Raw genomic sequence first — 25,847 nt, 5'->3', positions numbered from 1 at the left:
CTCCGATTGCCACGGGCTCCCGGCAGTGGGCCCTCGTTGCTGCTCTTTGAGCTGCTCGTACTCCCGCTGTAGCGTCCTGGAATCAAACATTGTCACAACATTGTTTTGCTAGGATGGTTCAGAATGTTAACTTGAAAAGGGCCAGTGGTTAACTTATTTTTCCACTTGCAACCTCTTACGGTCTACTCCAGGGGTGTCAAACTCAAATACAGAGCGGGCCAAAATTTAAAACTGAACAAAGCCGCGGGCCGAGGTTGAACAAATCAACCCTTTAATAGGGACCCAAACAAGTTTTGCATTGAATATTGACCAAGTAAGGCTTATATAACTTTATAGTGACATGCAAAATCCAGTTTCAAATAATAATAATTAAAAAATATCAATGGCATATCAAATAAAATAAAAACACAAATTTAATGCCTTTTTTCGGCGGCGGGTTTGAATATTGTAGCGTCCCGGAAGAGATAGTGATGCAAGGGGTTCTGGATATTTGTCCGGTTGTGTTTATGTTGTGTTACGGTGCGGATGTTCTCCCGAAATGTGTTTGTCATTCTTGTTTGTTGTGGGTTCACAGTGTGGCGCATATTTGTAAAAGTGTTAACCTTGTTTATACGGCCACCCTCAGTGTGACCTGTATGGCAGTTGACCAAGTATGCCTTGCATACACTTGTGTGTGTGTATGAGCCGCATATAATATGTGAGTGGGCCGGCACGCTGTTTTTATGGAAAAAAAGCGGACGTGGCGACATGTAGAGAACGCCAAAGGCAGTGCTTTTACGGCCCGCCCCCAATATTATTGTCCGGGTGAAAATCAGGAGAAATTCGGCAGGGGCACTGAACTTCAGGAGTCTCCCGGGAAAATTGGGAGGGTTGACGAGTATGAGTAGTAGCGGGGAATGTGGTGTTACGGTGGCAGGCCAGCTCTAATGTTAATTTGATAATGCCTCAAGGGCCAAATGAAATTACACGGCGGGCCAAATTTGGCCCGTGGGCCAGAGTTTGACACCCATGGTCTACTCCTTTCATACATCTGTACATACCTTTGCTCCTCCTCCAGGCGCGATATGACCCGTTCCAGTTCGCCACGCTCCTCCCTCTCCACGGCATGCAGGATCTGGGCGGGGCTCTGAGGCTGACTGTTGGGGGAGCCCTCCCCTCCCAGCGTCTGACAGTACTGAATGATCAGAGTGTGCTCGTCATCGCTGAGGGGGAAAAAAACATCTTGGTTAGCACAGCTTTGAAAATAACTGGACATGGCAGTATGGCAAAAAAGACACTTTAAACCAGTAATTGTAATTTTGTAAGAGATGAAGTCTGAAAACTGATAAAAACATCAATAAAATATTCATTTGGGACCAACATTAAGATAATAAATAAATAAATGGGTTGTACTTGTATAGCGCTTTTCTACCTTCAAGGTACTCAAAGCGCTTTGACACTACTTCCACATTTACTCATTCACACACACATTCACACACTGATGGAGGGAGCTGCCATGCAAGGCGCTAACCAGCACCCATCAGGAGCAAGGGTGAAGTGTCTTGCTCAGGACACAACGGACGTGACAAGGTTGTACTACAGTAGGTGGGAATTGAACCAGGGACCCTCAGGTTGCGCATGGCCACTCTACCACTGCGCCACGCCGTCCAATTAAAATAACAACACCACTTCTCTAAAAAAAATTAAAATATAATTTACTAATTAGATGGTCTCCAGACCAACTTGTGACTCCAAAAGGGACAACCGGTAGAAATGGAAGAATGGAAAATGATACATTTATCAAATTAGTCCATTAATTCAACAGTGAAATTTTATCCTAAATAATTCCAACAGATATATTAGTTATTTATTCTATGGAAATACACCTAATTTATGACAAATTAAAAAAAATTCATTACCTTTTCGAGTCAGAACATTGTATTTGTTAATGATGTTATTTGAAAAGCGTCATTAAAAACTCTATGGAATGCCATCGTTATTAATGAATAGGTTTATTATAATTACTTAGGTGCCATTTACAATATCATAAATGATTTATACCAGTGGTTCTCAAATGGGGGTACGCGTAACCCTGGGGGTACTTGAAGGTATGCCAAGGGGTATGTGAGATTTTTTTTAAATATTCTAAAAATAACAATTCAAAAATTCCTTTATAAATATATTTATTGAATAACACTTAAAAAAATATGAATGTAAGTTCATAAACTGTGAAAAGAAATGCAACAATGCAATATTCAGTGTTGACAGCTAGATTTTTTGTGGACATGTTCCATAAATATTGATGTTAAATATTTTTTTTTTTTTGTGAAGAAATGTTTAGAATTAAGTTCATGAATCCAGATGGATCTCTATTACAATCCCCAAAGAGGGCACTTTAAGTTGATGATTACTTCTATGTGTAGAAATCTTTATTTATAATTGAATCACTTGTTTATTTTTTAGTTATTTGTATATCTTTTTTTCCAAATAGTTCAATAAAGACCACTACAAATGAGCAATATTTTTGCACTGTTATACAATTTAATAAATCAGAAACTGATGACATAGTGCTGTATTTTACTTCTTTATCTCTTTTTTTTCCAACCAAAAATGCTTAGGGGGTACGTGAATTAAAATTAGTTGGTCAGGATTTTAAAGATATATTTATATCTTTTTATACATGTATAATTGTTTATGTATTAAATGGAATGTGTCCTTTTTTATGGAATTTGGAATCATTCACAGTCCTTAAGTGAGACAAGAAAACGACGTGCAGTTTCCGAAAACAATTTGAAATGTAGACTCGTCACAGAACACTTTTCCACAGAATACTTTTCCACTTTGCATCAGTCACTCTTAGATGAGCTCGGGCCCAGCAAAGCCAGCAGCGATGTTGGTGATGAATGGCTTTTGCTTTGCATAGTAGAGCTTTAAGTTGCACTTACAGATATAGAGACCAACTGTAGTTACTGACAGTGGTTTTCTGAAGTGTTCCTGAGCCCATGTGGTGATATCCTTAACACACTGATGTCGGTTTTTGACGCAGTACCGCCTGAGGGATCAAAGGTCACAGGCATTGCCGCTTACGTGCAGTGATTTGTCCAGATTCTCTGACCCTTTTGATGATAATACGGACTGTAGATGGTGAAATCCCTCAATTCTTTGCAGTAGCTGGTTGAGAAAAATTGTTCTTGAACTGTTCGACAATTTGCTCACGCATTTGTTCACAAAGCGGTGATCCTCGCCCCATCCTTGTGGAATGACTGAGCATTTCATGGAAGCTGCTTTTAAACGCAATCATGGCGCCAACCTGTTCCCAATTTTCCTGTTCACCTGTGGGATGTTCCAAATAAGTGCTTGATGAGCATTTCTCAACTTTCTCAGTCTTTTTTGCCACTTGTGCCAGCTTTTTTGAAACATTGTTGCAGGCATCAAATTCCAAATGAGTTAATATTTGCCAAAAATAATGTTTTCCAGTTCGATCATTAATTATCTTGTCTCTGCAGTCTATTCAATTGAATATAGGTTTAAAAGTATTTGCAAATCATTGTATTCTGTTTTTATTTACAATTTATAGAGCGTGCCAACTTCACTGGTTTTGGGTTTTGTACGTACTTCTTGGTTGTATTTTGAAGCAGTGTACTCCTCACCAGACACGCAAAGCCTTTCCATTGATAATACCATTGTGTGCCACTCAGTGCAGCAGATGCACTCCATTACTGTTGGCACAGCTTGGAAAGCTCTAAATTTATACAAAGCTCTAAATTTATACCACCAAGTCATGCCGGTCCTGACTCTCTTGGCCCTTGTTTGTTCCAAAGTTCCTCCTACTCTTTGTGCCCTAGCTTCTTAAACTAGCAGTTAAAGGCTTTCTGAAACCCACTACTACCCACCACACAGTCTGATTGTTTATATATCAATGATGAAATATTAACATTGCAACACATGCCAATACGGCCTTTTTAGTTTACTAAATTGCAATTTTAAATTTCCCGAGATTTTTTCTTGAAAACGTCGCGTAATGATGACGTTTACGCGTGACGTCACGGGCTGTTATAAATATGAGCGCTGCACACACACACACAGCTAAAAGTCGTCTGCTTTAACGGCATAATTACACAGTATTTTGGAGATCTGTGTTGCTGAATCTTTTGCAATTTGTTCAATTAATATTGGAGAAGTCAAAGTAGAAAGACAGAGTTGGGAAGCTTTAGCTTTTAGCCACACAAACACACAGTGATTCCTTGTTTAAAATTCACGGCGGTGAAACTTTACTATGGATCAGAGCGGACATGGATCCCAACTGAATGTCAACCAGCAGGTTTCGGTGAGAAAATTGTGGTTAAAAAGTCGCTTCTTACCAGATATCAGCTAAGCGTGTGCCTCCCGTACAGCTGCCATCGACTTCTCCTGAGACACTGCGCGTCAACACTTCCGTACACTTCCGACTATCAGGTACTGTTAAACTCACTAAAACACTAGCAACACAATAGAAAGATAAGGGATTTCCCAGAATTATCCTAGTAAATGTCTCTAAAAACATCTGAATCCGTCTCAATGCAACACGATTGCAATCGCGTTTTTTTTTTTTAACTTTTTTTTTTAGTCTGTCCCTATCAATATCCTCAAACACAAATCTTTCATCCTCGCTCAAATTAATGGGGAAATTGTCGTTTTCTCGGTCCAAATAGTTGTTTTTGTTGGAGGCTCCCATTAAAAACAATGTGAATATATGAGGAGTCATCAACATGTGACGTCATCTTCTGCGACTTCCGGTAGAGGCAGGGCTTTTCTCCAGTTGCGAACTTTATCGTGGATGTTCTCTACTAAATCCTTTCAGCAAAAATATGGCAATATCGCAAAATGATCAAGTATGACACATAGAATGGACCTGCTGTCCCCGTTTAAATAAGAAAATCTCATTTCAGTAGGCCTTTAAGTTAATAAGTTAAAATACCACTGATTGTCACACACACACACACACTAGGTGTGGCGAAATTATTCTCTGCATTTGACCCATCACCCTTGATCACCCCCTGGGAGGTGAGGGGAGCAGTGGGCAGCAACGGTGGCCGCGCCCGGAAATCATTTTTAGTGCTTTAACCCCCAATTCCAAACTTTGATGTTGAGTGACAAGCAGGGAGGTAATGGGTCCCATTTTCATAGTCTTTGGTATGACTCGGTCATCCTATATGTATTAAAGCTCAAAATGATAAAGTTCTAGATCCTCATTTGGCCCAAAGTAGCCATCTTCGTCATGTATTACGAAGTCCGCTATGATTATTGGTAGCAAACACAATCTTTTTTGTAGACATAAGTAGAAAGTACGTTTCTATGTGCTCTTTGAATTCAATGCACTCAGGGAAGATGTTCCGGTACTGCATAAAATGACCAAATTACAGAAAATATTACTGTTATGAATGTGGAATTACATACACACTTACAGCATGTGTGTAACATGTTGGAGGTTTTTGGAGTTTTTCTTAGAGGGCGACCACGAAAGGGGCAAGCGGTAGAAATGGATGGATGGATGAATGGGCTTTAAAGGCAATATAGGTGAGTTCCCGTTAGCTGCATTAGTAGCTGCATCTCGCAAGCGTTTGGTTCGTTAGAATGCATAAAAAAAGAAAGACGTATGTTTTTGTCTCATATAAGGATTGTGAATGATAGTCCAAAAAAAAAAAAAAGTTCAGTTCATCTAATATAATGTAAATAGCACTGGTCAATATCATGTTATATAACAGCAATCCTTACATATCATGAGAGAATATCCCTTAATCTGTATGAGTATGTGAAAGCACAATACTAAACTTTAATGATTTCCATCTAACTTCACTTGAGAATATTTGTTTTTTATTCTAATCTATTGTGCAAGGCTCAAATTGACATGGAAAGATCACACTGGTGTCTTGCAAAGAGATATACACACACACACACACACACACACACACACACACACACACACACACACACACACACACACACACACGCGCGCACACGCGCACTGACACACAGACACACACCAGTAGCTGTCACCTGCAGCTATTTTTCCCCACAATCTTTTATCGTTTCATCTGCTCCATCCACCTCTACTAAATCCTCCCTCATTCCAGTTATCACATTGACAGCGAGATTGTATATCCAAGGGATTGTGCAGCTTGAAGCAAAAGCAGGGCTGAAATAGCAACAAATAACATCCTGAATATACTGTATCTCTTATCAATAATACATGATTTGTTGGATTACAGGCTTGAATGGCCTTTTCCCCCACTTGAAACACTTTTTCAACGTGCTTTATTGTGATTTAATTTAAAAGACTCTCATGCCGCAGCAATGGATGTCAAAGATCCTGCTATTTAAAACTCAAACGGCACATATACCATTCATATACTGTATTAAAATGCTAAAAATGTTACTTAAAAACAACTTACCAACGGCCAATTTACTTTTACACTATAACAATAATTAATAATGTTACTTAAAATTGCAGATGAACTTATTTTTACACTTGCAATCAAGAATGTTGCTTAAAAAGTGTCAGCGGTTAACTAACTTTTACACGTATCTGATGTTCAAAAAATGGCGTGTACATTAATAATTAATAATGAAGAGGACAGATTATTTCTATTTTCAATATTTTCCATGGGGAAACAAAAAAGTTTTGAACAAACCAAACATAAAATAAAATATTTTCCCATCTAAATCCAGGGAGAGGTTGTTGAATAAGTCTGATGCATCATTGAAGAGTTTTACTCATTAAGTGACCCTTGATGTGATCTTTTCCATATTATTTTTGTTGTAGACATGCCAACATTTTTCAACCAGACTTTAGACTTGAACTGCATTTACATAAAATGTGGAATGGAGCAAAAACATAATACATTTTGTTGAAATATGCAGATTTTGCACCACTTAAATCACTGATACCTAGTGTGCAGTGTCATGTCTGGGATCATGTTTTGTTTAAGTTATGTCCTGTTTGGTTTTTGGACTCTTTTTAGTTCCTGCTTTTTCATTCTCTTGTCTTGTTTCCAAGGGTTACCCATTAGTTTCACCTGTCATGTCACGCACCTAATTTGTTTTAACTCACGCACCTGTTCAATCACCACAGTATTATTTAAGCCACAGTTGCCAGGTAGTCAGCCGGGCGACACCACCCTCGATCACCTTCGATCACCCTCTACGCACCCTTGCTCTATGCCGATGATCCAAGCCCATATCTCGTTCAAAGTAAGTTTTTTATTATTCATGCCATAGTGCTAGTTTTTTGTTTTCATAGTCAAGTTTTTATACCTCCTCTGTGAGCGCTTTTCGTTTGTTCTTTTTTTTTAAATAAAATTAAAATGTCATTACTTTCACGTTGTGTCCGGTCCAATCGCTTTGCACCACGGGAAAACAAACCACACCCAAATCCACGTCATGACATGTGGTAACACTTATTAGGTTTGTATTCTCTTAGTTTTTTTATTAGTTGGACGTAAAGAATGCTTATGGATATATTTTAGCTCACTTTACCCACAATGCTCCGTGCACAATGAGTCATTGTCAGAATGGGCAAGCAGAGGACATGGTCGCTTACGGTCCCCCGAACAAAGAACAACAGCCTCTATAATATCCTTAAGCCTGCAACTGAATGGCGCTATCCGCCGCCTTGACTGACTGGCAGCTTAGAAAGAAAAAATTAGGAATAAACACAGAGAGAAATGGGAGGAAGGAGAACATCTGGAAAACCAGAGGGGAAAAGTGTCTGAGCCAGCATTACAGAGGCAATAGAAGATGTAAAAAAAAGTAAATTAAACAGAAGAGCAGATGTATTGTTTTTGAGAACCCCCACTAGTGTTTTGTGGTTAGCACACTATTATTCTACGGCAAAAATATATATTTTTCCAATTACCCTTGGAATTGAATAACCATCTTTTTGTAGATCCATTAATGAGCAGCAAGTGGGTCACCTTGAGTTCTTTTGAGATTGAGTAGTAGATATAAAAATAGTACTTTTTCTAAAACACAATGGAACCTTTGATCTTGATTAATTCCATGAGGTTGTTCAAGCTCGCATTTTGATAAAATGTCCTAATAAAGACTAGAATTGAGCATTTTCACTGTCCAGAATGCAGTGACTACAAAGCTACTTTTCTAAAAAACAAAAACCTGCTACCCAAATATGTCTTATTTTCTTCCAAATATAGTCAAATAAACCCCAATCTCTTGTAATTTATTGGGATTTTTGTCAAATAGTCAACAAAATAAAAAATAGAACAAAATATAAAAAATACAACAATCTGTAAAAATAGGCACTTTCGAATGTTCTTGTAATCAGACCATATTTTTCAGCCAACCAGGCAGACCGGTCCAGTCTCCCTGGTTGGCCTTGCTTATAAGAACAGCTGAAGGGCAACACATCACAGTGGTCAGGTGACCCTTCTGAAGAAGACTGTAGATAAAGATCCGTCCATCAATCCATTTTCTACCGCTTGTCCCTTTTGGGGTCGCGGAGGGTGCTGGAGCCTATCTCAGCTGCATTCGGGCAGAAGGCGGGGTACACCCTGGACAAGTCGCCACCTCATCACAGGGCGTCAGCTAAAAATTCCATCTAATATACCAAACAATACGGTCTGATTACAAGAAAATTTGAAAGAGAATATGAATAAGAAGACATAATGAACTTTTTGAGCAATGTAAAAATAGGCACTTCTGTTGTTCCATTCTGGCGTTTATGCTACATTTAGTTTAAATTTGGTTGATATCTGGTTGAACTGTGTCACACTGCTTTTAGCTAAATTGCAACGTATATTTTACACTGTATAAGTTGTCATCAGCAATGTTTTTAGATCATTTTAAAATTGGTATTCTTAACATTTTAAGGTATTTGTGCAAAATTTGGACCCTATTCTCCCACATGCTCAAGTTAAAAAAAAAAAAAAAACTGCTTAAAAACTGTAAAAATATGATTAGTTGTGCGTCATGTTCTCACTTGACCTAAAGTCTGTCATTGCGCGCCTTCATTTAAGATGCCATTACATTAATTTTGAAGTTTGGATGCAGTGTACACCACAACACATACTGTAGTAAAATGGTAAAAGGAACTTCCAGAAAACTATCGACAGTCTAATAACTTTGGAACCTGGAAACATCCCTTGACACCACAATGCTACTCTGAATGAACTATCAAAAAACAGAATGAACATTGTTGTCTCGTCAGTGCGACCACAGCGGAAGGTCTGCGCGTATAACAGCCGTGTTTGAACATTCTTGTACCAACATACGGATAATGCATCATAGATTTATCGGACTATTTAATTTAAAATACACACCTTATTTTATGGATCATAGGGCGCACAGGATTATAAGGTGCACTGCCGATGAATGGTCTATTTTCCATCTTTTTTCATATATATTGCCATCATAGTGCAGTCTACACATATCTCTTATGTTTGACTGCCATCTACTGGTCACATTTATCATTACACCATGTACCAAATAAAATTGCTGGTAAGCATAACCAGAATTATTCCGTACATTAGGCGTGTCATAGCGTGGACTTTGGGGTTTGTTTTCCCGGATGGCAAAGGAAAGTTGGAGCGGGCGAGGCGTGAAGGTAGGGACATATTTACAATAAAAAGGAACAAAAAGCGCGCACAAGGCGGAAGTACAAAACTTGGCTAATGAAACAAAAAAAAAGGACTTGGGCAGAAAAACTATGAACATGAAACAAAACTCGATAACTGTGACATAAACAAACAAAAACTTACGTGGCATGGCAAGAAGCAAAACTATGGACAGTATCAGAGGTAGCATGGCATGAAGTGAACAGAGGTAAAGTCGCCAGGCTAACTTCCTGGCAACTTTCGGTTTAAATAAGTGACATGATTAGTGAAAACGGGTGCGGACTCCAAATGTGACACAGGTGAAACTAATGGTTGCTATGGTGACAAAACAAGAGTGAAAAAGCAGGAACTGCGTGTCCAAAAACCAACCAGAACATGACTTAAACCAAAACATGATCACAGACATGACAAGGCGCATCCGGGTGTAAGGCGCACTGTCAAGTTTTGAGGAAGAAAAAAGGATATTAAGTGTGCCTTATAGTCCAGAAAATATGGTACATCATTGACAAGTGTTAGCAAAACTCTATGCTCCATGGGAAAGTCTGCATCATTACTAATGAGACCGCCTTCATTCCAGATCTAAGTACTGGGGCGTGTCCACAGGCTGGATTGGAGATTATGAACAAGAGAAAAGTGTGTAAAAAAACATGGATGTGCAATCGGGGAAAATGTTGGCCCGTTGTGCATAGGCAAGGGTAAACAAATCATTGGCATTAACAGCCGAGTCTGTAGGCAACCTCCTCAGCATTCAGCAGCTTTTCTACCTTTGATGCACGTTCAAATGTCGGATGTGCCCCTCAGCTGTTGGTGTGAGACTCATCCGTGTTACGGTTCAAATTGGTTCTGTTGCTGCGATGTTGTCCAAGGAACTTGCTACTAAATAACCATGTTCGCAAAGAGAGCAACATTTTCTAAATCATCGACTCTGCGAAGAGGTGGCGACTTGTCCGGGGTGTACCCCGCCTTCTGCCCGGGTGCAGCTGGGATAGGCTCAAGCACCCTTGCGACCGCAAGAGGGACAAGCGGTAGAAAATGGATGGATATTAAAGTTGTTGTACATAGTGAGCCTTTTTCCAGTGGTGCGCCGTCAGGGCCAGCAAGGCCTTCTCTGCTGGCCTAACATAACCAGAAATCATGATCATAATTAAAGATTAAAGTAATGTTTTATTATCTTTCCCTAAATATCTCAAAGTATTCATATTCTCTTTGTGTCATATTATGCTCCTTACAGTGACGTGTTTTTAGGTCAGAGTTTGTATCCAATCAGAATTCGGCTATCTTATGTTGCCATGCTGTACCAAATCTGCCCGGGGCCTTCAGATTCAACATGTGCAGGCGTCTGTGCACTGTAAGTGAACAGACACATACAGTTGATAGACAATTGCAATACCCAATCAGATCACAATTTGTTGTCAGTAAGGCCCTCTAGATGGCCTTACGCGATGATTGGATACTCACTTGGGAGTCCCAAGTGAGTATCCAATCACAAGTTACGAAAACAGGAAGTGGCACCGGAGCCATAGAAAGCCACAGAAAACTCACCGGTACTCACAAAGAAGGAGAGCAAAATATTGATGAAGTGGCAGATATAAATTTGCGAAGCCATTTTCAAGAAGGATACTTAAGAGAAACTACATCTTGTGAAACAAGGTCGGCCGACACCGGAAGCTATCCAGGCGGTGAAATGGTTTGCCCATGTCTTTCACACGAATCAACCGACTACAGACTAAGAACGGCACCACTGGCTTATACGGCGTCGAATGGGTGCTACAAACTGTGAGTTCAAATATCTTATCTCTTAATTTTTTTCATGTTTCATTTGTTTTATCCAATTCTTTGAATTTTGACAGTACCACGTAAGATATGTTTTAATTGCTGAAGCGGGTTTATTGACTTATAGACTTAGACGAGTCTACAGTGGGGCAAAAAAGTATTTGGTCAGCCACCGATTGTGCAAGTTCTCCCACTTAAAATGATGACAGAAGTCTGTAATTTTCATCATAGGTACACTTCAACTGTGAGAGACAGAATGTGGGGAAAAAAATCCAGGAATTCAAATTGTAGGAATTAAAAACATTTTTTTTTTTAAATTATGGTGGAAAATAAGTATTTGGTCAACCATTCAAAGCTCTCACTGATGGAAGGAGGTTTTGGCTCAAAATCTCACGATATATGGCCCCATTCATTCTTTCCTTAACACGGATCAATCGTCCTGTCCCCTTAGCAGAAAAACAGCCCCAAAGCATGATGCTTCCACCCCCATGCTTCACAGTAGGTATGGTGTTCTTGGGATGCAACTCAGTATTCTTCTTCCTCCAAACACGATGAGTTGAGTTTATACCAAACAGTTCTATTTTGGTTTCATCTGACCACATGCCATTCTCCCAATCCTCTGCTGTATCATCCATGTATCCATTTTGGTATAAACTCAACTCGTCGTGTTTGGAGGAAGAAGAATACTGAGTTGCATCCCAAGAACACCATACCTACTGTGAAGCACAATCGGTGGCTGACTAAATACTTTTTTGCCCCACTGTAATTGCTGAAGCGGGTTTTTTGAATGTTAAATGCGACGAATAATAGACCATTTTGTACACTGTTGAGGGGTTCCAATGAACATTAGTGTGCAAGTGTGTTTCTCCATAGCAGGGATGCCCATTACGTCGATCGCAAGCTACCGGTCGATCGTAGAGGGTGTGTCAGTCGATCGCAAACCAAGCATTAAAAAACTAAAACAAAAAATTTGTGATCATCAATCTTTACTACGACCTCACTTTCGTCACTTGATTGACATTCACGGCACGGCTTCTGAGATGACGCCGGCTGATGCCAGATCATTATTAAGAAAACATGACCGAGAGGAGGGCGAGAAACACTTTTTATTTCAACACTCTCACGCCGTACCTGCTGTCAAAACCCTAAAGACAGACTGCACAGTTGCTGTCTTCACAATAAAAGCCCTGCTTCATCCTGCCTGCGCTAACAAAATAAAAGTCTCAGAAAGCTAGCGTGCACAAGTTAGCAAGCTACGGAGTTGGCCGTCAATGTATTTCTTGCAAAATGTATAAAAACGAGTATGGAAGTTGGACAAATAAGACGCCAAAAACTAACCACTTTCATGTGGTTTTGGACAGAGAGGAGGACTTTTTTCTCCTCCATTCAAAAATGTGGACGTTATCAGCACTACTGTCTGATTCCAAACAATGCAAGAATCAGGTAATAAACCAACTTATATTCTTGTCTTCATGAAACAAAAGAAATCCATATGTGTTAAACATGCTTGTGTTATCATTAAACACCTTTAACGTGTTAACAAAATCGTCTCTTTCATAAATAATTAAATATAAATTATATATATGAATGAGGTAGATTCCTTCGACTCGGTCAATTGAAAAGTAGCTCGCCTGCAGAAAAAGTGTGGGCACGCCTGCTCTACAGTATCTACTGCCGTGTCCATGTGGTGACATAAATTACGGTATTTTGAGAGGTGAAGTCAGACTAAATAGGACATTACTCAAGGCCAAGGTGAGAGACGCACGGCCCACCACTTTTTCCAATTGTCTCCTGCTTCCAAATAACACCCTATCCTCTTTGCACTTTACGAAAATGATAGACGCCTCAGTTACAATTACAGCATTTCTGGTATGCAATAAAATTAATTGGATTTTCTAAAAAATGGAAAACAAGAGCAGTAGGTTTTCTAGCCCTCGGTGACTTGGATGGCAGATAAAACAGCCTTCCTAATTAAAGATTAAAAAAAAAAAAGAAGGAAAACAGGGCATCAGTGACGCACATAATGAGTAATGTGGGTGAAGTCCAGATTAGAGTTTGCAGCACGTAACGTAACATACTGGTCATCATTGTTCAATGGTCCACCAACGGCTAGATGAACACCACTAAACCGAGTTGGAGGGTCCCCTTGCGCAGGAAATGCACAAAAAGAGGATTTAGCGAAAGAAGTAAAGAATAGAGAGCGAGGAGGCGACAATAAGCACTTCAGACAAGATTGGAACTAAAGAGGGAAATAGTTTCTTCTTGGCTTCAAAGTTGTACACACAATAAAAAATAAGATATTTTGAAGCAGAGCTCAGCAAAATCAGCAGTTGTTTAAGAACTATGCTATATCTTAAAAGCGCAATACTGTACCGCTGCCTTTAAAAGCAGCTCTTTATCACATGATGGGATTCTTTAAAAAGCCAAACTTTTTAAATGAACAACGAGACAATAAAAGGAGCAAAGTGTGAGGTGAAGAGCCATAAAAGTCTTTTAAACGACCATCCATAAAACCAGCAATGAGAGAAGAGCTGAATTAGAAAGAACGACTAATATAGGTTTGATTAGGTCACTAATTAGTTGTAATTTCAAACTGCAATGCATGAAAAAATGCGGTGGTAAACAGGAAAATGTACCATTCAGTTCTCAGTCACACTGTGGCTTGCAGGATGTTAAGTGAAAGTGACAGTGATGTCAAAATAAATGAGAATTAGCTGCTAATTGCGGCCCAGTGGGTGTTTTTGTGCCGCCTTCGCTGAGGCATCCTCGTCTTCCTCAGCTCCTTACTGCACATTTGTGTATGGGCGTCGCTTTTGTCTCAAATAGGACACAAAGACGAAAACAGCGAGTGGTATTAATGTGTTTGTCACACAGATCCAGAAATGTTTCCACTTGCATTGTTTTTCCTCTCTTATTTTGTTTTCGTATTGATCGTTTGGAAAAAATAAGCATCCATCAAATCTTGATGGATTGAAAATGCTGTTCAAAGTATCGAGTTCAAGTGAAGGTCAAGAGTTCTCCAGGTGCACTCAGCCAGCAGATGCATACGGTGTGGAAGATCATGATGCTCTTTTTTTGTGTCTTCTCAAAGGCCTTGACCGAGTTATTGCATGCTGTGCAACTCAGCGTTATTATTTATTTGTCCTATAGGGTGAATTAAAATGTTTAACAAAAACAGAAAAATAAGGTATAAAAAAATGTACAGTATTTTTCGGACTATAAGTCACAGTATTTTTCATAGTTTGGCCAGGGGTGTGACTTATCCTCAGGAGCGACTTATGTGTGAAATTATTAACACATTACCCTAAAATATCAAATATTATTATTTAGCTCATTCACGTAAGGGACTAGACGTATAAGATTGATAGGAGTGACAGATTGTTTGGTAAACGTATAGCATGTTCTATATGTTATAGTTATTTGAATGACTCTTACCATAATATGTTACGTTAACATACCAGGCACCTTCTCAGTTGGTTATTTATGCGTCATATAACGTACACTTATTCAGCCTTTTGTTCACTATTCTTTATGTATTTTGAATTGCCTTTCAAATGTCTATTCTTGGTGGTGGGTTTTATCAAATAAATTTCCCCCAAAAATGCGACTTATACTCCAGTGCGACTTATATATGTTTTTTTTTCCTTCTTTATTATGCATTTTCGGCAGGTGCGACTTATACTCCAGAGCGACTTACACTCCAAAAAATACGGTAAGTTACAAAATTGCTGTTGTTGGATTTTATTAGATCTCATAATCTGAATATCTAATAATTATAAATATGACACATTTTATAAATATAATTAATATTTTGGTATGCATGTTTTGAGTTGTGTGTATTATATATTAGAAAAAATCTAATGTAATGTTTTTTTCTTATTTAATTATTAATAATCACATTTTAGAGGCTCCCTAAGTTATGAATTTATTATTGTTTTTAAACTTTCTCATTTGTTGTTTTTATTGGTTATTTCTGTGTTTATTTTTCATAGTAATATTATAGGAACCGTATTTTTTTGAGTATAAGTCGCTCCGGAGTATAAGTTGCACCTGCTGAAAATGCATAATAAAGAAGGGAAAAAACATATATAAGTCGCACTGGAGTATAAGTCACATTTTTGGGGGAAATTTATTTGATAAAACCCAACACCAAGAATAGACATTTGAAAGGCAATTTAAAATAAATAAAGAATAGTGAACAACAGACTGAATAAGTGTACGTTATATGACGCATAAATAACCAACTGAGAAGGTGCCTGGTATGTTAACGTAACATATTATGGTAAGAGTCATTCAAATAACTATAACATATAGAACATGCTATACGTTTACCAAACAATCTGTCACTCCTAATCGCTAAATCCCATGCAATCTTATACGTCTAGTCTCTTACGTGAATGAGCTAAATAATATTATTTGATGTTTTACGGTAATGTGTTAATAATTTCACACATAAGTCGCTCCTGAGTATAAGTCGCACCCCTGGCCAAACTATGAAAAAAAACTGCTACTTGTAGTCTGAAAAATACGGTATTTAATTTTTTTTTTTGTAATTTGCAGGAATCACAAAGCAAAATATTCCAAACACTCTTCAATACACCTTATATTCTAACTATTTTCTACCGCTTTGATACACAAATTAATTTTTTTTTTTTGATACAACTCGAAGGGCAGTGAGACCATGTCCACTTGTGATATCAATGGGGCCTTTATCCTCTCAAGGGAATTCCCTTGGTTGGATAAAAGGAATGACACACAAAATAGAATAGCTGACACACACCCACTGGTACACAAAATGAGGGAGTTCAGCACTTTTCACCACAGTTTTACGTCTTTCTCATTCCGTCTGATCAAGATAAAGCGTGGTTATCTTGGAGGCTGAAAGCAATCACTTGCTTGGCAATCCAATCTATCCCAGCCATTGCAAAAAGTCCCCAACAATTCTTGGAGAGTCTTATTAGGCTGATAGTTTTTCCAGGTGTAGGAAAGGTACCTGGCTCTTTTCTTTATTCTGATACCTGCACACCATTGAACTTAACTTTGGAGTGTTCTGTCGACCTGACTTCCATTAATACTAATTAATAGATGACTGCACAGTAAGTGTAGCTGGGAATTGGTGAAAAGTGAGTGCATGTGACATCATTCAAGTTCATTAAAAAAAAAAGAGAAGATATTTACATGCTCCCCGTGGCTGAGCTGCTGTCTGTAGGCAGCGAGCCGTTGGACCTCTCCATCTGAGCCAACCTGAGAGACAAACATCATCACTCAACTTGGAACTCAATGTCACACATTCATCATCTCCAACAAGCTATTCCAGGAGGTGTTTTCTGGCGCCCCCTACGGGGTTTGGTCAAAATGCTTTGGAAGACGTGCGAAGCATAGATTGAGTCACTTTTACAGATGTCAGTCCTCCAAAGGTGGAGGCTAAACAGCTCAAGTTACAGACAGTGTTTTGTAGAGCGCCTTGAGCTGTGTGAGAAATTACAAGTTAAACCAACTTATAGGGTTCAATAACAGCACAGGCAAAATGTAAAAAAAGAAAGAGAACTAGTTCCATACAGTACATGTGACAGTATAACACATAGTCACAGTCAATCCACCGAGAAAGGATGTCACTTTTGTTCTGTTTAGTTAACTTTGCAACTTTAACCTCCATTATATACCCGGGGAGACTTTTCTGGAAGGAGCGCGCCAAAGAAAAAGAAAATGACGATTAAAAGTGAAGTCAAATTAGGCTTTGTTAAATGCTCAATGGAGTTGGCCGCATGCTAGGTCCAACCCTCTTTAACACACATTGACCGTCATCGAGGATAAACGATGTGATCTTTAAACATGTGAAATGCTCTTCTAATATGTAAGCAGCATAGTGGTCTCATTATTTGGGACGGCGTGGCGCAGTGGAATAGTGGCCGTGCGCAACCCGAGGGTCCCTGGTTCAATCCCCACCTAGTACCAACCTCGTCACGTCCGTTGTGTCCTTGAGCAAGACACTTCACCCTTGCTCCTGATGGGTGCTGGTTAGTGCCTTGCATGGCAGCTCCCTCCATCAGTGTGTGAATGTGTGTGTGAATGGGTAAATGTGGAAGTAGTGTCAAAGCGCTTTGAGTACCTTGAAGGTAGAAAAGCGCTATACAAGTACAACCCATTTATTATTTAGACTGCCTTCTCTCAATAACCCTGATTCTGGCTTCCTTGCAGGGCCCCTTCAGGTGTGCAAGACAACCACAGGATTCACTTTTTTAATATGTTTTCTTTTAATTCTTATATTGAATCTTTTCATTCATTCATTTTGTATACTTATTATCCTCATTAACTAATTACGGGGTACGCAGATCTCCTGATTGTGCTAACCACTAATCCACCATGCAGCCTACTGTATATGATCCTTTTAATTACAGTAGTTTTTTAAAGTCCTTCATTTATTTTGTGTACCGTGCGAGTGACTTAGTTGTTAATTTAGTTAATAATAATAATAATAATAATAATAATGGATTAGATTTATATCGCACTTTTCTATTGTTAGATACTCAAAGCGCTCACAGAGAAGTGGGAACCCATCATTCATTCACAACTGGTGGTGGTAAGCTACATTTGTAGCCACAGATGCCCTGGGGTAGACTGACGGAAGCGTGGCCGCCAGTTTGCGCCTACAGCCCCTCCGACCACCACCTATCATTCATTCATCTTTCATTCACCAGTGTGAGCGGCACCGGGGGCAAGGGTGAAGTGTCCTGCCCAAGGACACAACGGCAGCGAATTGGATGTCAATAGGTGGGAAGCGAACCTGCAACCCTCAGGTTTCTGGCACGGCCGCTCTACCCACTACGCCATGCCGCCCCTAGTTCCCACTTAGACTAAAACTCAACGCCCTGAAAACCACATGTATTACTGGTACTCTTGTAAAAGAAAGACACAAATAATTCAAAGTCAACAGCAAGTATCCTTTTTCTTGTATCCCGTTTCACCCTGTTTCTTGATTATCTCTCGACTTTCAGACCATAATTGGAATTATTTCCAATTCTTAGGGTCCACTGTAATGTTGTCTTAAAAGTATTCGCAATGAAGATTTTTTGTGGCCATAAACAAGATTCTGTTTGTGGCCCCCTTTCTTTAATATGACTGGTGCAACATGCGAGGGTTTATAGAACTGACTGAAGCCTAGTGAGTAATAAAATACAGTCTTCTGCCATATATCTTTTTGATGTTTGCAGCTTGTAAAGCTGAATCTGTAGGTGGTATTTCATGTCTACAGGGTTTTTCTATTTTTTTTTAATTCGTAAACATCTTTTTTATGCTCTAGCTAAGAAAAAATTATATTGCTAATTTATAATTCCCAATTACCGGAACTGTATTGCTTTTGGCGACCAGACGTAGATTTATCAGTGGTAGCCTGAGTGACTGCATAAAAGACACAAGCAACAACAAAACAGTTCAAGTATGTTTATAATTAGATATTAAGTTAGTTAATATATATATATATATATATATATATATATATATATATATATATATATATATATATATATATATACAAACACACACACACACAAATATATGTATGTATATATATCAGGGTGTACCCCGCCTTCTGCCCGAATGCAGCTGAGATAGGCTCCAGCACCCCTCGCGACCCCGAATAGGGACATGCGGTAGGAAATGGATGGATGGATGTAAAGATTTGAAATTAAAAATCTAAAAATGTAATTAAATCCAAAATGATCAATCGTCATGTGTTTATATTTCAGATAATTTACAATGTTTACATGCAAATGTAAAAAAAATGTTTAATAGATCAAAGGGGAAAGAAAAGTGCTGGATACTGTATATCCGAATGCAGTGAAGCCAATTCTAAACTGCTATGCCGCATCGGCATTAAAAGTAAACACAACATAACAAATGGGCCAAAACTATGAAAAACAAATGTTATTTGGACATTATTTCTTTAGACATTATATTTTGAGAAAAAAAATGTGGCTATATTATAAACTCAAATAGTACCATTGTTTTAGAAATACGGATGTAGAGTTGTTATGCGATGCTAAATTAGCAATTATTACAAAGGTTCTTTTGAATGGATGCTGAACCACACTAAGATCTTGACTCACAGCTAAATAAAAGTTTATTGGAAACAATTCAGTCCATCAAAGTAGAATAGGGAAACTCCTGCATCTGGTTGTGACCCTAAAGAACCGCAGTGTGAATATGCCAAAGGCTGGCCCCTTTAATAAGCAACACACACACTGTTCTCCATAGTAAAATCAACGGTGACAGAAAATTTGGATTAGGGTAGAAGATAAGTCTTAAATCAAATGTAGGGTTTTTTTGTCATGTAGCACATATATCTATTATTGTTCTTTTGTTTTGTACAGCACTTTGTGCTTGCCACTTGCCTGTGCATAAAAAGTGATAAATAAATAATGTTTGATTTAATATCAATACAGTTTGATTACGATTCAATATAACATGTTTTCTAGAACAAAGCCAGTTTGTGTGGGAGCCAATTTATGTCACAAGTTGGCCTCCTCAGGGAAAGTAATCTTTGGATGGATTAGGGATTCATTTAAGAAGCAAGAGGTCATTTGTCCAAATGTGAGCCCTGTATCTTGGAATCAATCCCTAGTATAGAAGAAACATGTACTGCTGATGTTTGGGATGATTAGGAGCAGCTCACTCACTGTGGAGTTGGCTGGTGGTTTGATGTACCACACAGCAGGGTTATTGGAAGTTTGCAGCTAAAAAAAACACCCCAGCTGTGTGATGTCATCATGTCACCTCCTAATATACTGCAAATTGATGTTATTTGCAGGAAAAACACATACGCTATTTATGTTATGCCACAGCATCATCTGTTTAAGATGTGAAACTGTGAATTGTGAATTATATTTATATAGCGCCTTTCTCAAGTGACTCAAAGCACTTTACATAGTGAAACCCAATATCTAAGTTACATTTAAACCAGTGTGGGTGGCACTGGGAGCAGGTGGGTAAAGTGTCTTGCCCAAGGACACAACGGCAGTAACTAGGATGGCACAAGCGGGAATCGAACCTGCAACCCTCAAGTTGCTGGCACGGCCACTCTACCAACCGAGCTATGCCGCCCCCTGAGGTGCATTTGTTTAAACATCTCTCTGGCAATGATCAACAATTTTTATATCAGTAGAAAATGTTTGCCTCACCCATCTGATAGGATTTGTCTTCGCTCCAATATTAGAAAGTTTTACTTTACATTATATTGTTTAGGCAATTTAAGTCTAAAAATAACATTAAATTGATATACAAGTAAAATAATTGTGTAAAATGATACATTAACTTAGACTGCATGTTAATGTATCATGGGTGTTGAAATGAAGGCTTCTAATTCAGTTTAATAATTCATTTGCAATGACTTAGGGGTGTCCAAACATTTTACACTGAAAATTTGAAGGGTGTAAGCACTATTTTTATACATTTTGTACATCAAATATGTTAAAATCAAGCCAATGTAGCTCAAATTTTGCTAAGTTATCTGAACAAAACATCCACATGGTAGCTTTGTGTAATAGGTGACAAGACAAATGACTGTAATCTATAATAATACATATAATTAATGAGGAATTACACTATGCCGAGGACCTAGATAAGGGCAAAATTACAAAATTACACCCTGCATTAACTAACTCTACCTTTTCAAGCAATTAACCTTGAATAAGTTGCAAAACACAGTAAAAAGTCAACTAAAGTACAAACCCCGTTTCCATATGAGTTGGGAAATTGTGTTAGATGTAAATATAAACAGAATACAATGACTTGCAAATCCTTTTTAACCCTTATTCAATTGAATGCACTACAAAGACAAGATATTTGATGTTCAAACTCATAAACTTCATATTTTTTTTTTTGCAAATAATAATTAACTTAGAATTTCATGGCTGCAACACGTGCCAAAGTAGTTGGGAAAGGGGATGTTCACCACTGTGTTACATCACCTTTTCTTTTAACAACACTCAATAAACGTTTGGGAACTGAGGAAACTAAATGTTAAGCTTTGAAAGTGGAATTCTTTACCATTCATGTTTTAATGTACAGCTTCAGTCATTCAACAGTCCGGGGTCTCAGCTGTCGTATTTTACACCTCATAATGCGCCACACATTTTCGATGGGAGACAGATCTGGACTGTAGGCGGGCCAGGAAAGTACCCGCACTCTTTTTTTTACGAAGCCACGCTGTTGTAACACGTGCTGAATGTGGCTTGGCATTGTCTTGTTGAAATAAGCAGGGGCGTCTATGAAAAAGACGGTGCTTAGATGGCAGCATATGTTGTTCCAAAACCTGTTTGTACCTTTCAGCATTAACGGTGCCTTCTCAGATGTGTAAGTTACCCATGCCTTGGGCACTAATGCACCCCCATACCATCACAGATGCTGGCTTTTGAACTTTGCGTCGATAACAGTCTGGATGGTTCGCTTCCCCTATGATCCGGGTGACACGATGTGGAATATTTCCAAAAACAATTTGAAATGTGGACTCGTCAGACCTCATAACACTTTTCCACTTTGCATCAGTCCATCTTAGATGATCTCGGGCCCAGAGAAGCCGGCGGCGTTTCTGGATGTTGTTGATAAATGGCTTTCGCTTTGCATAGTAGAGCTTTAACTTGCACTTACAGATGTAGCGACAAACTGTATTTAGTGACAGTGGTTTTTTTAAGTGTTCCTGAGCCCATGTGGTGATATCCTTTAGAGATTGATGTCGGTTTTTGATACAGTGCCGTCTGACGGATCGAAGGTCACGGTCATTCAATGTTGGTTTCCGGCCATGCCGCTTATGTGGAGTGATTTCTCCAGATTCTCTGAACCTTTTGATGATATTATGGACTGTAAATGCTGAAATCCCTAAATTTCTTGCAATTGCACTTTGAGAAACGTTGTTCTTAAACTGTTTGACTATTAACTCACGCAGTTGTGGACAAAGGGGTGTACCTCGCCCCATCCTTTCTTGTGAAAGACTGAGCATTTTTTGGGAAGCTGTTTTTATACCCAATCATGGCACCCACCTGTTCCCAATTAGCCTGCACACCTGTGGGATGTTTCAAATAAGTGTTTAATGAGCATTTCTCAACTTTATCAGTATTTATTGCCACCTTTCCCAACTTCTTTGTCACTTGTTGCTGGCATCAAATTCTAAAGTTAATGATTATTTGCAAAAAAAAAAAAAAAAATGTTTATCAGTTTGAACATCAAATATGTTGTCTTTGTAGCATATTCAACTGAATATGGGTTGAAAATGATTTGCAAATCATTGTATTCTGTTTATATTTACATCTAACACAATTCCCCAACTCATATGGAAACGGGGTTTGTACATTGAGTTCCCTACAGCAACATTTTGATGAAGTTTTTGGTTAACAGTGACTTTCAGTTTTATGCAGTATATTGTAAAATGCTTGTACCTAAATTCTGTTTCCACTGCAGTTTTCATTGACAGTACATTAAAAGCCCCAAAAAGTTCAAGAAAATTACGTCCAATTAAAGCTCTGTTGCGTTGAACTGGCATTACATGAGCTACCATATGTGTTACCATGAATTGATTAACGTGGACCCTGACTTAAACAAGTTGAAAAACTTATTGGGGTGTTACCATTTAGTGGTCAATTGTATGGAATATGTACTGTACTGTGCAATCTACTAATAAAAGTTTCAATCAATCAATCAATCAATCAAAATCACTTGTTATCAAGATTAAGGTGCAGTAGATTGCTAAAAAAAAATTACACCTCATTCCTAAAAGTGTTTGAATTATCGTTAATTTTTATGACAGTTAAAATGTTTATTAAAACATGCCTATTTTACAAATTCTAGTTTCATTACTTCCTATGAGGGAAAGGTCTCAACATATGAACAACCCCCAAGGCTCCACTGTACTGAGAACAATGTTGTTGGCATATACTCATGTTCCTTCGTGATTTAAGCGAAGAACTTTTAACAGACTAAAAGATGGGTTCTCAAAATTAAAAATGGAAACATGCATTTCTCATTCTCTAAAACAGCAATTCCCAACCACTGCGCCACGGGGTAGTTAATATTTAATCATCCAATTTCACTTAATAGGTTCAGAAATGACTGCGAGTAATGTATCTGTTGACCTATCCATACCAGTATCATAGAGTGACAGGCAGAATAAGTACCGTATTTTTCAGAGTATAAGTCACACCTGCTGAAAATGCATAATAAAGAAGGGAAAAAACATATATAAGTCGCACTGGAGTATATGTCGCATTTTTTGGCGAAATGTATTTGATAAAATACAAAACCGAGAATAGACATTTGAAAAGCAATTTAAAATAAATAAATAGTGAACAACAGGCTGAATAAGTGTACGTTATATGACGCATAAATAACCAACTGAGAAGGTGCCTGGTATGTTAACGTAACATATTATGGTAAGAGTCATTCAAATAACTATAACATATAGAACATGCTATACGTTTACCAAACTGTCACTCCTAATCGCTAAATCCCATAAAATCTTATACGTCTAGTCTCTTACGTGAATGAGCTAAATAATATTATTTGATATTTAATGTGTTAATAATTTCACACATAAGTCGCTACTGAGTATAAGTCGCACATCCGGCCAAACTATGAAAAAAACTGCGACTTATAGTCCGAAAAATACGGTATATGCTCTTAACCAAACAAACTGCTTAACTATGAATCGATTTAAACTATCATACAACCATCGGGTCTGAATCAAATATAGAGATGACAGCCTTTAAATTGACTTGTTGTTGTTGTTGTACTCTGTCCCAAAATGTTAATATGTGCTCAATGTTTCCTTACCATTATTGCTATGTTGTCCATTACCATTGTTGGTATTTTGTCCCTTACCATTGTTGGTGTGTTCATTCTTCCTACATTGTTGATACAAATTATTGTTATAGTGTATGTAAGTTATTGGTACCTGTGTTAATGCCACTATGATACAACATTTTTATTATAATCCTTAAACAAAGTAACAGTGAAACTAAATGTGTTAATCACTGAATGGAGAACTGGGGTGGGATTAAATAAATGATCTTCTTCCCACTCCCTTTCAGGCAAAACTGGATCATCATGCTTACATACTGTGCATTATCTTTTGCATTACATTAATTTATATTATTATGTGTTGTCTACCTTGATGACAATCGGGCCGTGGCCGCAGAACAATTTATTAATTTTTATAAAAAAAAAAAAACATTTTTTTATTAAATCAACATAAAAAACACAATATACACTTACAATTAGTGCACCAACCACAAAAACCTCCCCTTTTCATGACAAAAACGTCCCTTTTTCATGACAAAAAAAAAAAGAAGAAAAAAAAAAAAAAAGGACACCCCCTGACATCACATGGACAAGGATAAGACCTTCTGGAGGAAAGTTATGTGGTCAGATGAAACAAATAAGTATGTGCTCCAATCACACTATCACAAAAAAAAGAGTTCTAGAAATCATTGGTGTCAGAATAATTGTATCTAAGTTGTCATGGCAACTTTGTGTTGCCATGAGTTCCCAGCAAGAGGACAAAAGCTGTCTTTGATCTTACCAAGCAAAAGGCTTGTAAAACTCCACTGTGTACGATGGGAGGAGATCAGTTTCTTTGATCTATTGTAATCCACAGACCCGAGATCTACAAAGCGGAGAGGAAGCAGGACCTGACGCAAGCTCCAGGCATCTTTTCTCTGAACCGTTTTGTGAACAAGGGCGACGGCTTTTTATGACCCCCCTCCCTTTAGAAAAAGCTGATGCTATGCAATCAGGGAAAGTCCAAATAAGAGAGGAGGTGAAGAATTCTCTTGTCAGAGCGTGGTGAAAGACTGTATAAAGAGTACAGCCCAGAAATTTCTCCTTAATGACCTATATTGAATTCTGTCTCTGTTTAATTCCTTGCTTCTTGTCTGTTAAATAGATGTCATCGGGGTTTAGAACCTGACAATTGGAAACTCAAGACAAATTTATGTTCTTTACAAGATTATGTAAAAATGTGACCATGACTGTAGGTGCAGCACTTTAAAGTCACATTTCCACCAAGTGGTAGAGTATGGAGCACTTTCTTTTTGCACCTTTTACAACCAATGAGTCTAAAAGAGCGCTCGGTGGAAACAACATTACAGTGTATGCTCGATAGCAGGTCAAACACAAATAAAATGATGGAGGCGGTACCTGCTGGCGTACTGCTCTATCCGGGAATGGGTGTCATCATGGGAGAAGTGAGGTGACTGGGACAGCCTGGAGAGGAATGGCGTAGTGAAGATGAATGAAATTTGGCGTGCAACAAAGACCTTATTAACACAAAACATGCACACACACATATATATATATATATATATATATATATATATATATATATATATATATATATATATATATATATACACAAAATCCACTAGTTCCTTCACAACATCCTCTGACGATCCTAGAAAGAGGAATGAAGGAGCAGAATGATCTGTAAATGAGGCTTTTCTG

The 25,847-nt window shown here is 38.2% G+C and overlaps 1 protein-coding gene across 9 annotated transcripts in view; it reads right to left on the bottom strand.

Annotated features, from left to right (window-relative positions):
* The window catches only part of utrn (utrophin), a 420,528-nt gene that overhangs the window by 13,229 nt on the left and 381,452 nt on the right, over positions 1–25,847 (bottom strand). For 8 of the 9 annotated variants that reach the window (XM_061900556.1, XM_061900559.1, XM_061900555.1 and 5 more), the window contains 4 exons: positions 25,545–25,610; positions 16,539–16,604; positions 1,041–1,202; positions 1–76 (listed from right to left, as the gene is read on the bottom strand). The exon at positions 1–76 is cut by the window's left edge and continues 159 nt beyond it. In XM_061900556.1, coding sequence (XP_061756540.1) covers positions 1–76; positions 1,041–1,202; positions 16,539–16,604; positions 25,545–25,610 — 370 coding nt within the window. The remainder of the gene's footprint in view (positions 77–1,040; positions 1,203–16,538; positions 16,605–25,544; positions 25,611–25,847) is intronic. The other variant, XM_061900560.1, reaches the window with a different exon arrangement.

The sequence above is a fragment of the Nerophis ophidion genome, linkage group LG05 (assembly GCF_033978795.1).
Source record: "Nerophis ophidion isolate RoL-2023_Sa linkage group LG05, RoL_Noph_v1.0, whole genome shotgun sequence".
Classification (NCBI taxonomy): Eukaryota; Metazoa; Chordata; class Actinopteri; order Syngnathiformes; family Syngnathidae; genus Nerophis; species Nerophis ophidion.
Note: the sequence above shows the minus strand (reverse complement) of the source record. Positions and strands in the feature narration are given on the sequence as shown.